A 16,770-nucleotide genomic window follows, 5' to 3' on the forward strand; every position below is an offset into this window, starting at 1 on the left:
AAGACTCAATAAACCTTGTCTATTCCATCCATCATCTTCTCTTTAGTTATTTCGAAAGCTTCAGGCAAAATTTCTATCATTGTCTCAGCTAGGTTTTGTCCCTTTTCTTCCTCTATGTTTTGGAATCTGAGATAAAATTCTGATCTGTCCATCTCCCATCTCAACGTCCCACTTTTATCTTGTTCAACCACAGTTAATCTGCTATCAATATCTCCAATCTTCTTATCTCTTTGTTTATCTGCTTCAATTTTTTGGAATCTCTCATCATACTTCATCATCATTTGTTGAATGTTCTCCACCTTTTCATCAGTTTCCCTGTTCTTTGTTCAATGTTCTCTGTTCTCTTTTCAATATTCTCTGTTCTTATTTGTATATTTTGAATTCCTTGCATAATCATCTGCAGCGTAACTTTTTCCTGTTCTTTTTCTTGCTGTAACATTGTCTGTATTGAGCGTTGTCCTCCAGATGGTGAAGAGGAAGAAGCAGAAGTTGAGGAACCAGGGGCTGTTAGTTTCCTACTCATTTCGGACAATTCAAAATCTTCAGGTTCTTCTAGACCTTAATCCACTTGTGAAATAACCAATTGTAATTCCAAGTAAAAATAGTGGGGAAAAAGAAGCCAAATAATAACAACAATAATAATAATAATTTTAAAAAAAATTATTCAGGTTCTTGTATACCTTAATCCAATCGATTGGTTAGATAGCAGTAAAAACTCAAAAATGGAAGAAAAGACCATAAACACACAAAAAAGAAAAAAATTGTTAAATCCTGGAAAAGGCGGAAAAGTGGAAAATAAAAAACTAAAGAAGAGAAAAGAAAAGTTCTTCAGGTTCTTCAACACCTTAATCCAATTAAAAAGTCTCAGGTATAAAAGGATGCATAAGAAGAAAAAGAAAGCCACAAAAAAAAAAACCAACCCAATATGGAAGGTAAATAGAAAAAAATTCAAGGGAGGGAAAGAGAAAAAAGAAAAGAGACTACTCCCTTAAAAAGAAAAAAAGGAAGGAAATCATTAATACTAAAGCTTTTCCTTTAAAATAAAATGCAAATGTAAAAATTAGACTTCAAAAACAAAAAGAAAGACAAAAACAAGTTCCAAAAGGCCAAAAATCCAAATAGCTATTACAAAAAGTAAGCTAGTAAGGAGTGGGTTTGTTAAAGTAAGAAATAGCCCAGCTTAAAAAAAGTAAAAAGAGCACACTGCACCTTGTTTGGTTATCCAAGGCTTTTGTTAAATTTTATAATTCTCTTCTCCAGAGTCTTATCACCTTTTTTTCTATAAACTTCAACACCAGACTTCAGCTATTGATAGAAACCCAGAAGAGCACCTGCAATAATACTCTCCCATGCTCTTCCCTCTATCTTATCAAACAGGCAATGTCCTTGAAAAGAAGTCTCAGTTCTTTCTCAGCTTTGTCTGGTCAAGAAAAAAAAGAGATATAATATTTCCAAGTCTCTAGTTGGCAGTGTTACAAAGTTTCTTCTGCTTTCACTTTCCCCCTCCTTTTCCAAACAAGGTATAATAAAAATTAATTAAAAAGGGAAAAAGATATTAAAAAGATGACTAGAAGGGAGTCTCTAGCCTAGAATATTATAAAGTCAAAAAGAAGAGAAAGGATAGGTGGGAAAAAAAACAGTCCAGTTTCAAGATATAAAATCATATGTAGAAAATCCAGCAATGAGAAAAATAAATAAATAAAAATATTACTTTGACTTCCTGTTTAAAATCGCTGCTTAATCACTTCTGTCAAAACTTTTATAGATTCTTTCTTTTCATTAGGGTGTCCTTTCAAATCTTAAAGTAAAGAAAAAATTCTCACCAAACCAGCACACTTTCTCTTACCGTTGTCTTTCGTTTCGGAGCTGTCCCAACTTCAGCAGCTTTGATGGCTGCCTCTTTGCCACTGGCAAAAAGAGCTTCCCCTGGATCTACCAGGGACTTTGCAGTGTCCCTGGGATCAGCAGGATGCACTCTTTACATTCACCGTCTCTTCAGGATGGTTTAGATCCGTTTGGACTGTCCAGGAACAAAGATATCGACAGCAATCTCAGACCTCCAAGATCGCATGCCGTATCGTCGTGATGCTAGCTCCATCCTCTCGCAAGTATTATTTCAATGACACACTATTCAACAACCTACAAACCACAAAGGACGGCCATTTTATTTATTTATTTATTTTGTCAAACAATTATAAGATAACAGGTATAAGTATAAACGTAGTTATGAATATATAAAATAGATACATATAAGAAAAATAAAAAGAAACAATAGGACAGGGATGGTAGGCACGTTGGTGCGCTTATGCACACCCCCTACAAACCTCTTAGGAAAGGGGTGAGGTGAATAGTAGACAGTCTAAGGTTAAGTTTTGGGGGTTTGGGGAAGAAACCACAGAGTCAGGTAGAGTATTCCAGACATTGACCACTCTGTTGCTGAAGTCGTATTTCCTGCAATCAGGTTTGGTGCGGTTTACCTTGAGTTTATGTCTATTGTGTGCTCTTGTATTGTTATGGTTGAAGCTGAAGTATTCATTGACAGGAAGTCATTGCAATGTATGATTTTATATACCATGCTTAAGTCAGACCGAAGACGGCGTAATTCAAGGTTTTCTAGGTCTAGAATTTCAAGTCTGGTGGCATAAGGTATTCTGCAACGAGTAGAGGAGCAGAGAACTCTTCTTGTGAACTATTTCTGGACTTTCTCAACTGTGTTAATATTAGATATGTAATGCGGGTTTGTTTGACCATTCTGATACATAGTCAAGATCTTTTTGAAGGGTAGCAGTATTGTCTATGGTATTGAACAGCTTTACATCATCAGCGAAGATAACGCAGTTGCTCTTAATATGATCACAGAGGTCATTTATGTAGAGTATGAAGAGAGCTGGTCCTAGAACACTGCCTTGGGGGACACCACTATTGACAGGTACAGAATTTGATAGGACACTCTCAATTTTGACCATTTGTTGTCTGTTTGACAGGAATGCTTCTATCCAATTATGCAGTTGTCCAGAGATACCATAACGCAGGATGAAGTTGAAACGATTTAAGTACTGAGCCCAGCTTAAACTATTTAAGTATTGAGCCTGAACAGAGTTTCCAGGGCTTCCAAATTTTTATGTTCAGTCCATACCTCGAACGGGGCCCTTGCCCCTTCCAGGAAATGCCACCAAGTAATAGGGCCCACCGCACTACATACACCTCCTTCTCCCATATCGCCCACCTCTGTTCAGTCTCAGTGAGTTTCTTAAAGGTCCATACGCGTAGCTGTAACAATCTCTGGGCATTCTTTTGCAATAACACCACCCCCACGGCTACAGTGCTTGCGTCAGCCTGAATTACAAATGGAAAGTCTGAGTCAGGGTGCTTCAGCACAGGTTCTGCCATGAACAGTTTGAGTTTTTCAAATGCTGCTTGACATTTCATGGTCCACTTAAGTGGCTGACCTGGCTTCAGCTTCCCCTCACTTTTAGTTTTTAAAAGGTTGGTGATTAGCAATGCGATCTTTGCAAATGAGGGTATGAACTGCCAATAGAAATTGGCAAAACCCAGGAAGCTTTGCAGTTGCCTCCTAGTGAAAGGAAGGGCTCAATCTAACACTGTCTTTAACTTTTCTGGGTCCATTTCCACTCCTTCATTTGAGATACAGTAACCTAGGTCACAAAGTGTGTCAAGTTGACAAACGGAGAAAAATGGCTGCAATGGGCTCAATCCATTTCGAAGTTGTTGGATCCCCCTAAAGAATGAGAAGTCTTGGAAAAACATTAATCACACACACATTAGTGGTGGCTGGGCCCTCCCTGACTTGGGGGAGGACCTTCCAGTTTTGGGGGGTAATTCTCATGAAACTTTTTTATTAAGTGGTCTGCTTTAATATCCCTTGCCATCACCCAGGGGTGGGTTTCTACCGGTTCTGTCCACCTCTGTAGAACCAGTAGCTCTGAAGAGCAGCAGACATAGAACCGGTTCTATGTCTGATGATGTCTTTGCCCACCCGCCTACCTGGGCTCTTACCTGACCTTTATTTTCTGATTTTTTTTCAACTTCAGCTGCCATGCGAGGCACAGCTGCAGTTAAAAAAACAGGAAAAAAGGGCTTTTTGAAAGGCTGCTTCTCTGCACACAGCATGCTGATGACGATTTACAGGCGCGTGCTGGCAGCGTGCAGGGAAGCACATCGTAAATCACCGAACCTCGTAAATGACCGAACTGGTAGTTAACCCTGTCGGATCCCACCCCTGCCATCATCCCTCTGCTAGTGGATACCCTTTCCACTGGACCTAGTATTGAAGTTTTCATAGCCTGGGATCCAGGACCTTCTTGACTTTCTAGTGGGTTTCCTCCTCCATGACTATCGGAGCTGGGGCTGACCTTGCTAGTGGCCTTAGTTTTCACCCTCCCACCAGCTGGAGCAGACTACAATGGAACACTGGGTGCACTTTCCCTAACAAGCACACATGTCTCAAATCTACTGTCAATAGGCTTATCATGTTTACTATCAGGAAAAGTCCTATGAACTTCGGAACCAGCTTCTTATAGGGTAGTTTCAATTTCAGGTATTTTGTGGAGAGATAGACCTTCTCCCCAATGTGAAATGGCCTCTGGGGTGACAGTCTCTTATCTGCCTGTGCCTTCTACATTTCTGTTGCTTTAGCTAGTGCCCATTTTACATTCCACCCATTCCATTAGGCTCACTGAGGAGTGGGGGTTCCAAGAGTATTCTGGCATGGGGACAAATTCTACCCCTTGGCTATTTTAAAGGGGATGAGTCCCATGCTACTATCCTTGGCAGTATTGTAGGCAACCTCAGTAAATGGCAGGAGATCTTCCCAGTTAGATTGCTGCTAGTTAACATAGCATCTCAAATATTGTTCTATCATTGCATCAGCTTGTTTTGTGGCTCCATTTGTACTCAGATAAAAGGCAGAGCTAAGTCCTTGGGATGACACTATCAACTTAATAAACTCCCTCCAAAACTTAGCAGTGAACTGGAACCACCCCCCCCCCCCAGTCCAAGATAATCCTTCGTGGCACGCCTTGCAACCGACAGATGTGCTGCAACAACATCTTGGCCAATCTTTGGGCGGATGGGAGACTCGAGCAGACAACAACAAAGTGTGCTTGCTTTGAGAAAAGGTCTATTACAGTCTAGATTACTGTGTTCCCCCTGTTCTCTGGGAGTTCCACTGTAAATTCCATTGCTATCTCCTCCCATGGCCGAGTTGGATCAGCTATCTGCTGCAACAGTCCTGGGCTCTTTCCTGGTCTTTTTTTCATTGTTGCGCACATGACACAGCTTTTTATGTAGTTCTCAGCAGATGGTATCGGATGTCCGCCAGGAAATACTAACCCCCACCGGATGTACTTCAGCTAGAAATCAAATTGGTTGAAATATTGCGCCCACCAAACTTACTTGGATGAGAGTTTTTTGGGAGTCCGAAGCACCGCCAAGTTTTTATGATCAATCTACACCTCAAACAGCACTTTGCTCCTCTCAAGGAATTGACACCATGTTAACAGCACCCATCAGATGGTGAAGGCTTCCTTCTCCCACACTGCCCAACGTGTCTCCATTTTGGTGATGTGTAGGCACACAGTGTAGGCACACAGTCGCAGCTTCCATTCTTGGTTTTTCTTGAGAACTGTCCCCAGAACTACATCACTACCCTGAAAATAAGCCCTAGCCTGATTTTTGGGATGGGCCTGATATAAGCCCTACTCAAAAATAAGCCCTAGTGAAGGGGCTGGGCATGGCCAGCAGAGGAGGCAGCCCTTCCCTTCCCCAGTCACCTCATGGAGGCTCGGCCCCTTAATCATGGCCTGCGGATCAGCTGAACCAGCGAGGGCTGGAGTTGCCTCTCATTCTGTCTTTCTGGGTGCCTGGAGGTGTTTCCGGTACACTCTTGCCAGCCCCAGCCCTGTCCAAAGCACCAGGCAACTTTGCAGCCGAGGCCCCCTCTCTTTCGCAAGCTCTGGAGCAGGCAGCAACCACAGTTTGCACTCCGCCAGGCCTGGATCTTGGATTTTGCTCAGGCTGTTGTTACAATGAGGCAGAAAGCCATGTGGCACATCAGAATTGGCTCATTGCTGTTCTTGCGGTCAGAAAATTTCTCCTTATTTCCAGGTTGAATCTCTCCTTGATCAGTTTCCATCCATTATTCCTTGTCTGGCCTTCATGTGTCTTGGAAAATAGCTTGACCCCTTCCTCTCTATGGCAGCCCCTCAAATATTGGAAGACTGCTATCATGTCTCCCCGATCCTTCTCTTCACTAGCTATACTGAGTACTTGCAAATGTTCTTCATGTTTTAGCCTCCAGTCCCCTCATCATCTTGGTTGCTCTTTGTCCTGTTCTCCTTCAGGTCTTGCAACTGCTCTCCACTCCCAGTTTTTTCAGGGGAGCAGTGAAAATATGCAGTGTTTCACCTGCAATCTATTTTCAGGTTGTGCAGATTAATAATAAACCAGTATTTATTTTAAAAAAATAATGTCAACTTGTAACATCAGGCATAAAAGGAAATGGAAAGTGGCCAAAGAAAGGTCAAGAAATATAGAAGTGTATTCGTGTGAAACTGAATTGATTGACAGTGAATTATCTTGGAAAGAATAATCAGAGCAATGTTGCATTATCCAAGTAATACTGTGAAATATATTAAGGCAGGTATATAAGAAAGAATAAAGATTAAGTAATGCACAGAGAGTTATGGAGTGACCATACCCGAGTTAAAGTTTCGGATGGGAGGGAGGCTTTCCAAAATCTAAGTGAAACTGAACTTGCAAATGAAGGCAAATATTCATATCCATGATAATGTTGCAGAATCCAATCTCAGTTGGTCACCTGGATTCAGTCACATCCTGAAGATTGGCAAATTCCCTGAGGATAGACTCCAGCATGAACCTGAACATTTGGAAAAATAAACCTCTGGTTCTGGTGACCAACACAGACTGGATCCTGTGAAATTGAATTTCTCCATGATGCAATTCAGTAATTTAAAAACATAATTTTGAGCTAAGCAGATGCCTTATGCAAAGCAGATCCCATTTTCCCATTCTAGAACATGACGTTGGAAGGAAAGTGTGTAGGCAATATGAATGAGTATGTGACTCTGGCCTGAGCAAAGATTAGAAGAAAAAGGCTTATGACAGAAACAATCCTATCCTAATAATTTGTGGAGACATGCTGGGGCAGGCTATAGTCATGTGATCTTGCAAAACAGTGGAGTTTTGGCCAATTGCAGCCCTGCAGCAAATTGCAATACCATCTTCTATGTGAACATCCTGATTCATAGGGAAAAGCCTGGTTGCAACTTGCAATGGGACTTTTCACTCATCTGGCTATGTACAGGACTCTTTGCCTCTGAGGTCACTTCTGCGAGAATAGAAGTTCTCTATCAACCAAAATTTTCTTTCTTGTTCTTTTTAAGTCTCACATAATAACAGTTACTTTGTGGAAGGTATTTTATAGGTGGCTATGCCTACTGGTAACCTTACTACTGCTTTCTCCAACCAATCTCTGCCTTCATAGTTTTTCCTCACCAGTGAGCACAGAGGCCTGCTGGAGAGGGGGAAAAACTAGAGAGATTGGGATCCTTTGCCTTCCCTGCTCTTCTCCTCTTGGTTGCAGCTATCCTCAATTTCACGCTTCTCCCCAGAGCAGCTTCCAACTGGCCTACTTTTTATTTTGAGGACAGGAAGAAACTATTGGAGTTTTGGGGCAGGCAGCAAAAGCCCAGAAAACAAGAGCTCCATTTTATTTCCGGAAACAAAGGAAAAAGAAAAAAGAAAAGAAACAATGGGACAGGGATGGTAGGCACGTTGGTGCGCTTATGCACGTCCCCTACAGACCTCTTAGGAAAGGGGTGAGGTCAATAGTAGACAGTCTAAGGTTAAAGTTTTTGAGGTTTGGGGAAGAAACCACAGAGTCAGGTAGAGTTTTCCAGAAAGAAGAATCGTCTGACCCTGACATTTGCATTCTTATGGATGAGGATGTGTACATTACTTCTCTATATATACTGAATACAACAATTATCACATTAAACAAGAGGAATAGAATAGAATAGAATAGAATAGAATAGAATAGAATAGAATAGAATAGAATAGAATGGAATGGAATTCTTTATTGGCCAAGTGTGATTGGACACACAAGGAATTTGTCTTGGTGTAAATACTCTCAGTATACATAAAGAAAAGGTACATTCATTAAGAATCAAGAATCATACAATGATAGTCATAGGGTACAATCAACAATCAAATTATACTAGGAAACAGTCAAGTGGGAGGGGAGGGGTGATAAGGAGTGGTGGGAAGATTAACAGTAATAGTAGTGTACACTTTATAAATAGTTGAACAGTGTTGAGGTAATTATTTGTTTAGCAGAGTGATGGCTTTTGGGAAAAAACTGTTCTTGTGCCTACTTGTTCTGGTGTGCAGTGCTCTATAGCATCATTTTGAGGGAAGGAGTTGAAACAGTTTATGTCCGGGATGTGAGGGGTCTGTAAATATTTTCACAGCCCTCTTTTTGACTCGTGCAGTATACAGGTCCTCAATTGAAGGCAGGAGGGTAGTAATTGTTTTTTCTGCAGTCCTAATTATCCTCTGAAGTCTGTGTCTGTCCTGTTGGGTTGCAGAACCAAACCAGACAGTTATAGAGGTGCAGATGATAGACTCAATAATTCCTCTGTAGAACTGTATCAGGAAAATCTTCTATGCACCAATTCCACACGTGCTTTCTACAATTTTGTAAACAACAAACTAAAAGACTCAAGGTCCATCCCACCCGATAGGACCTAATGGTAAAGACTGCAACGATGACACCATTAAAGCCAACCTCTTTAACACATTCTTTGGCTCAGTATTTGTAAACAGCAATTGATCATGCATAGTATTTCCTAGTCAAACCACAGACAGCTACAATGATCTAATACAAATTGATTTTACAGAAGACAATGTTGAAAAAGCACTACGCAATCTAATACCATCTCTATCTATTGGACCAGACGGAATATGTGCCTTCTTCTTAAAAAAGATATCCACTGCCATAGCCGAACCTCTAAGAATAATCTTTGAAAAATCTTTCAGGACCAGCTCCTTGCCAAATCTATGGTCACAAGCCACGGTCATCCCCATCTTCAAAAAGGGAGACCCCAGCCTAGTTGAAAATTACAGACCAATCTCTTTATGCTGCTTCACCTGTAAAGTCATGGAATCAATTATTAACCAATCCATTATCCTCCACTTAGAGACTAACAACATACTCTCTAATAAACAATTTGGTTTCAGAAAAAAAACTATCCTGTAATCTGCAACTCTTACACTGCAAAAACATATGGACTACACAACTCAATCAGGGCAAAGCAATAGACACAATTTACATAGACTTCTGTAAAGCCTTTGATTCAGTGGTACACGACAAACTACTCCTAAAACTAAAATCTTATGGTATTTCTGGACACCAGCATAAATGGATAGAAGGATTCCTGTCAAACAGACAACAAGTGGTCAAAATTGGGAGCATCCTATCAAACTCTGTAGCTGTCAACAGTGGGGTCCCCTAAGGCAGTGTTCTAGGACCAACTCTCTTCATATTCTACATAACCTCTGTGATCATATTAATAGCAACTGTGTTCTTTTTGCTAATGATGTAAAGCTATTCAACACCACCAACAATACTGCTACTCTTTAAAAAGACTTCGACTATGTATCAGAATGGTCAAACAAATGGCAACTTCAAATCTCAACAAATAAATGCTCTATCTTACATATTGGCAAAAAAAAATCAGAAAATAAAATACAAGCTGAATAGTCAAGACCTTGTTGATGATCCAAGCTCTGTCAAGGACCTTGGAATACTCATCTCTAATGATCTAAGTGCTAGAGCCCACTGTAACTACATAGCCAAAAAGGCATTAAGAGTTGTTAACCTAATCCTATGTAGCTTTTTCTCTGGTAATGTCACACTACTAACTAGAGCATACAAAACATTTGCTAGACCTATACTTGAATAAAGCTCATCAGTCTGGAACCCACATTACGCATCTGATATTAACACAGTTGAGAAAGTCCAGAAATGGTTCACAAGAAGAGTTCTCCTCTACTTGTTGCAGAATACCTTAGGCAACCAGACTTGAAATGCTAGACCTAGAAAACCTTGAATTACGCCGTCTTCGGTCTGATCTAAGTATGGTATATAAAATCATACATTGCAATGACTTCCTGTCAATGAATACTTCAGCTTCAACCATAACAACACAAGAGCACACAATAGATACAAACTCAAGGTTAACCGAACCAAACTTGATTGCAGGAAATATGACTTTAGCAACAGAGTGGTCAATGTCTGGAATACTCTACCCGACTCTGTAGTTTCTTCCCCAAACCCCAAACCCTTTAACCTTAGACTGTCTACTATTGATCTCACCCCTTTCCTAAGAGGTCTGTAGGGGGCTGCATAAGCGCATCAATGTGCCCACTGTCCCTGTCCTATTGTTTTTTTTTATTTTTCTTATATGTACCCATTTCATGTATTCATAACTATGTATATACTTATACCTATTATCTTGTAAGCGATTGACAAATCAAATAAATAAATAAAATAAATAAATATGTCTTGGGAGAGGAGCAAGACCCTCTAATAACAATAAACAAAAAGGCATTATTATTATTATTTAAAAAAAAGAATTTGGAAAAATGGAGCTCAATGGCTTGTGAAAAGCTCTCTCAAATAATGATAATAATGATTGGTTTTCCTGGAGAAAGTATGAAAGGAAATATTTGTACATGGCATTTTTTTTTTTATGCAAGCAGTTTGAATGGAGGATAAATGTGTAATCATTTTCAGATTCAAAGGCTGGGGGCCTGAGGGGCTGGCTCAGGGGTGGGATTCTACCTGTTTGGCCTGGTTTGAGTGAACCGGTAGCTCCGAAGGTCAGTTGTGAGTGAACGGATTTGCTCCAACGATCAGCTGTTGGGCCTACCTGCCTGCCCCGGCTCTAATCTGTGCTTTATTTCTGGGTTTTCCAGCTCAGTGGATTTGCGCAGCACAGCGGATTGCCGCACGTCAACTATTTTACACACAGGGCTTGCAGCAGAAGGTGAGTTGTAAATGCTGGGCACGGGCGCAATGTGTGCATTTGGCCCGCTCACCGAACCAGTTGTTAACACTGGTTGAATCCCACCCCTGGGCTGACTGTTAAAACAAAGCAAGGTTATGGCATACACTTGAAAGGAGACTGGGAAGCCTGTAATTATGGAGTCTTTCAGGCAACAACAAAGAATGCTTATTCACAGAGAATATGCATGTGTAATACTTGTAGCAATTCTGGGTGGTTAGAGGACTGATAACAGTAACAAAGAATTAGACATCCTGCATAGCTCAGCTAAAAGTTAGGAATAGGGATGGCCTGGATCAAATAGAATGTGTATTACATAACGCTAATGGTGCATTCATTAGCCAAGGCTTAGGAATAGGGACAGCTAGAGACCAATAGAACAAATTGTTAGATCGTTACTAAAATGTTTATTAGACGATATTTCTTATTTTCCTGCCTTGTCCCGCCTTCTGCTTTAGTGAAAATGTATGAAGCTTTCAATAAAAAGCACTCCAATAAAAAGGAAATCAAAATCTGCACCTCATGTCTGGCATCCTTCATCAGCCTCGGCACCAGGCTCAGACCCGAATTGAGGACAACAAATGTGTCCAAAGTACAAAAAAATTGAGTCTGTACTTTGGGCCTCAACTACATTGTCTTGTTCAGTGATCCACTTGTTTGTTTTATTCTTAGAAGCCTATTTTTTTTATTGTGGTTATGCATGTATTTATTTATTTATTTATTTATTTATTTATTTATTTATTTATTCATTCATTCATTCATTCATTCATTCATTCTCTGAGAATGCTCAGAGAAGTGAACCACTGACTCTTCTTTTTGTTTTCACACAGGATGTAATTGCATGCTGTGCCTTGTCTTTTATTTCATAGTGGCTCTCTTAATCTTTCTGAAGATTCAGAACCAGATTCTTCTTCAGGGACAATTGAAGCCAATTGAAATATGTGGTACAAAATATTTTCTATGAGTCTTGCTTCTGGTTACTACTACTGGGTCTGCTTCTTTGATCATCTTCCTTATGGAGAGTTGCTTCCCATGTCAGGACATGTTTCAGAGCATTCTTCCTTTGATCTGATAAATCTTGGCCCAGCTGTGGTGTGGCCCAATCATTTGACTTTTCCGTTAAAAATTACTAGAACTTTGCATTTGCAAATGCATGTCAGGTGATATTCTTGCATAAAAGCCAAACAGGCTTCACTGCATTGCAAATTATTGTTGAAGGCCCTTGCTATTTGTAATGTTAGAGTGATGTCTTAATTCTTGTTATAGTTTCTAAATTCCACAGGTTAGCAAGTGCACACTACTTATTTAGAGGGAACATTTGTTAAGGATTACTTATATTCCAAAAATCTGTTTGTCTTTTGAAGCCCTGTGGCCAGCATTTATTTATTTTTATATATTTATATTTATATTTATATATGTATGTATGTACATCAGTATAGTATTCCACTTTGTTCGGGTATTTTCCCACGTCATTATAGTTGTGCTTTTAAAGTTGTACCAATGTTTCGGCAGAATCTCATCTGCCATCATCATGCTTCTCTATAGTGTTCGTCTGTGACTCAGACTTTCACAGCCGTTTCTGTTTTAAATTTGGTGCTAGCCTATGCTGTGCCAGAATGGTTTTTTTCTTCATCCTGATTGGTTGGGAGTCTTGGTCTGTGTTAATTGGTCTTGGAATTTGCTGTGTTCTGCTTGATTGGTGTTTCTAATATCTTCTGTCTGTTTTGTAGCTTTTTTTGTCTTGATTGGCTGGCAACATTGTGTTTCCTGTATAGGAGGCTTTTAGTGCGGCTTGGTTCCGAGTAAACGGACGGCTATCATTTATTAGGAAGCTAGGTTTCGTCTGGGTGCCTGGTTGGGGTGTGTTTGAGCTGGATAGAAGAATAGAAGAATAGAAGAGATGACTCCACCAGACTGTAAATTATCTGGAAGCCTGCACTCTCAAACAAGCCAGGCAAACACCTGGGCACAAACAGACTCCCCCTGATACCTCCAGCTGATACCTCCAATCAGGATGAAGAAAAAACCATTCTGGCACAGCAGTAGACTAGCCCCAAATTTAAAACAGAAATGGCTGTGAAAGTCACAGACGAACACAATACAGAAGCCTGATGATGGCAGATGAGATTCTGCCGAAATGTTTCTACAACTTTAAAAGCACAACTATAATGACTTGGGAAAATACCCGAACAAAACTGAATAACATACATACATACATACATACATACATACATACATACATACATACATACACAGAATATTTATATATATCCCCCCAACTATTCAAACAGGTGAGGAAGTTCTATTTTTGAGCCCACAAATGATATGTGTTATACCTTTTTGCACATACTTCCATTCCTCACTTCCACTAAACTCATAGACTATCTTGATTCTCACTGCTACACTGAGGTTTCCCAGTAGCTTTTTCTCATAAAGAAGGTACTCATGTAACTGTCAAAGCTAATTCATAAAAATATTGTGTGCTGATGGGCATAGTTTTGAAGAAAGGTTTCATGTTATGTTCAATTTTCCATTATATTAGGAGGTAATTATCTCCTCAGAACTTTATCTCTAACAGGATCACAATTAATTTGATTAAAGACCTAATTGTAGGTCTTTCCTCAATTACATCTAACAGCAGAACAAAGTCATCATGAACAAACAATTTTCCTTTGTGGCATCTAACCACAGAACACAACCCTATATTGTTTCTGCCTTTACCTCATCCCCAGCTCATGAAAGAGACTGGATTAAGCTTGTCCTTAGCGCAATATTTTCTGTCAATATCTAAAGGCAGGCTCCAGATGAATAGAATAGAATAGAATAGAATAGAATAGAATAGAATAGAATAGAATAGAATAGAATAGAATAGAATAGAATAGAATAGAATAGAATAGAATAGAATATTCTTTATTGGCCAAGTGTGATTAGACACACAAGGAATTTGTCTCCAGTGCATAAGCTCTCAGTATACATACAAACAACAAAGTGATAAATCATAAATCATAAGATATAATCATAAGTCATAAGATATAACCAACAAAGTGATAGTTGTAAGTTGTCTGCTCAAGGGTGGAATATAATTAAGCTTACAATGAGAAAAGACCCAATGTGTGGCATAATGTTAATTTACACATTATGCATCAATCTAAACCATTTACCATGAACTCATATATGGTCTATAATTTTTTTAATGCTCTCATGGAAAATAATGTCCTGCCTTTTGCTTTAGACAAACATTAACATTAATTTTATTTAAATGGAGCATAACAAATGTCTGTAATGTACCTACTTTCTATTACTCCCAGTCAATTTGTGTGCATTAAATCAGGAAAAAGAAATAAAACAGGTCTTACTGGCTTTGCAACCCACTTGGTTGCTTGCTTCTTTTGTCAGTTCTTCTGTAGGCTATATGTGTAGGTGGTAGGGAGTTCCTTATGGGAGAAAAGGTGCACTTCTTTAATTTCAGCAGAAGCATCTTCTTGGAATGACACCAGCCTTATCACACCAGGACTGAAGAAAGCTGAGAGAGTAGTTTAGTATCATAATTAAGCACTCTTTGATTCTCATTGGATGAGTCAACCTGTTGCATGTGCAACAGGAAAGTCAATGAGATGCACAGAGCAGAGACAAAGGGATGAACTGGCCGTCTGGGTTGTATAGAAAAAAAGCATAGGCAAAGCAATACAAATCTTCATCACAGCATACATTTTTGGCAACCTAAGGCTGGGTCATAGAGAAGACAAGAAACTTCTTCTTTTCCCGAAGCTCTTCTGAGGATGGCTTCCCTCTTCCAACACCTGTGGGTGTTGCTATGGAAGAACTGGCTGAGCGTCAAAAGGCAACCGGTAAGTATAGAAATGAAAAAGCAAGATAATTTTAAGTCCCAGGGAATCTGGGAGAAAATATTATTTAAGAAAAGGTAGTAATACACTTTTTCAAAATGATGAGTGTGAACAATATTTTCTTTAGTAAAATTTGATTGGAAATGTTGTGCTCTTCCATGTCTGATCAATGAATAAGTGTCATAACTGTATATTTTATACATACATGTATCTATGAATTCTTACTTGGCAAGCAATGTTTGGGTTAGAATCTTTTCTTCATTGCTAATTTTTTCCATATTTTTTTTTTTTTTGGTAAAAGTTTTATTTGGGTTTTCACAAAACATAATACAAATAAAATATCTTTTTTGAGAGCAGGATGATTCCAGGTTATCACATCTCCATACAGATATCATCTCAGTTACATATTCATCTTTGTATTCAATTTCATATCTTGTCACTATTTTATCAATTTCTCAATAATTTTTCCTTTCCCTTACCTCAACCTTATTTATGATTATCTCATTCCTTTCTAATTCAATTACATATCTTTTTCTAAATTTCTATATCTTTCTAGTCATTATAATTGTACTTTTGTCTGTCCTGTTTACAATTTCATACATTCTTTTTCCATCATCATCCCGAAAGGGAAAAGAATTTTTTTCCATTTTTGTTTTAATGGAGTAGGAAATAAACATGTCCTTGTATTATTGCATTATAGTATTTTTACTGAGCTGCTTATATCTTTACGCATCTCAAGAGTTGGCAACTTACAGCAGGAAGTACTTTGCTATTTCATTAATTAGATGATGCTCATCTATTGTGGTTCATTGCACAGTCCGCCAGATATTCACACTGGATTTGACATTTTTCTACCTAGTCCTTTCAAGGATCTGGGATAGGTAGATGTGGATTATATTATTATTACATTTATTTGCCGCCTATTTTGCCATGGACTATTGTAGGCAACTCACAACCATTAAAAAAGAAAAAAGAAATAGAAAGGAAGTTTAAACAAAGTAAAAATAATAGAACAATAAAACAAGGAAAAAGAAAACAAAGAAACTACATCAATATGACTAGTAAAAAAAATGCTATGCTGGCTGGAAATTCTAAAAGTTTTAGTCCCAGCACTAAATTGGGGAAGGCTGGTTTAGATTAAATTAGAATCTGCACAAGGAAGCAGTTATGCCACAAGTAACTTATTAAAGATAGCAGCCTTTAATTGTATATATTACATTTTATATACCATAGCAGAAATGCTGATGGATTGAGTCATTTATTTTTTAACCTTCTCTGTGCTGGATTCTCTCTCTTTTGTGATGCCAATTCTTCATCTAAGAGCCTTTCATTAATTATTTTTAACTAGTATATTTTTTGTTCTATATCTCATCAAGGCTGATTCTTTGTATTTTCCATATATGGAGTTTTGAAGGGTTTCTCCCCTCCCCCCATTTTAAACAATCACATGATAATTGCTGATAGGAGATGGCAGTATTTGTAACAATTTGACTTAGCTTTCAACCACATAAAGCTAGCTAAAAGGATGAATTCTGCCAGTGATCTTTCCCAAATTTCCGTTGTTTCTATTAAAATCGTAAGTCATTCAGAATGGATTATTCTGATGCTCTACTAATGGTCTTGCTCCCCTTTGTAAGTTACTTTCTCTAAAGATAAGGGGGCATTTACCCCCTTGTCTTTAGCAATGCATTTTCTGTTTTGTTAAGTGCTAAAGTGCAATAAGCCAAATTGAGAAATGGCATATGAACAATGCATCATAAAATAAAGCAGCTCCACTCAACATAGCAGCTTCTGACCATGACAGTACTAACAGAGAG

General features: G+C 38.8%; 1 protein-coding gene across 1 annotated transcript in view; it reads left to right on the forward strand.

Annotated features, from left to right (window-relative positions):
• The first annotated feature begins 14,513 nt into the window (after positions 1 to 14,513).
• ABCA12 (ATP binding cassette subfamily A member 12) overlaps positions 14,514 to 16,770 on the forward strand; it is a 144,821-nt gene continuing 142,564 nt past the window's right edge. Inside the window, exon 1 of the mRNA XM_087949413.1 lies at positions 14,514 to 14,956. Within this exon, the coding sequence (XP_087805539.1) occupies positions 14,888 to 14,956 (69 nt within the window). The 5' untranslated portion in view covers positions 14,514 to 14,887. The remainder of the gene's footprint in view (positions 14,957 to 16,770) is intronic.

This window comes from Notechis scutatus, chromosome 1, assembly GCF_049901735.1.
Source record: "Notechis scutatus isolate UNSWTSFEM ecotype Mainland chromosome 1, rNotScu1.2, whole genome shotgun sequence".
Classification (NCBI taxonomy): Eukaryota; Metazoa; Chordata; class Lepidosauria; order Squamata; family Elapidae; genus Notechis; species Notechis scutatus.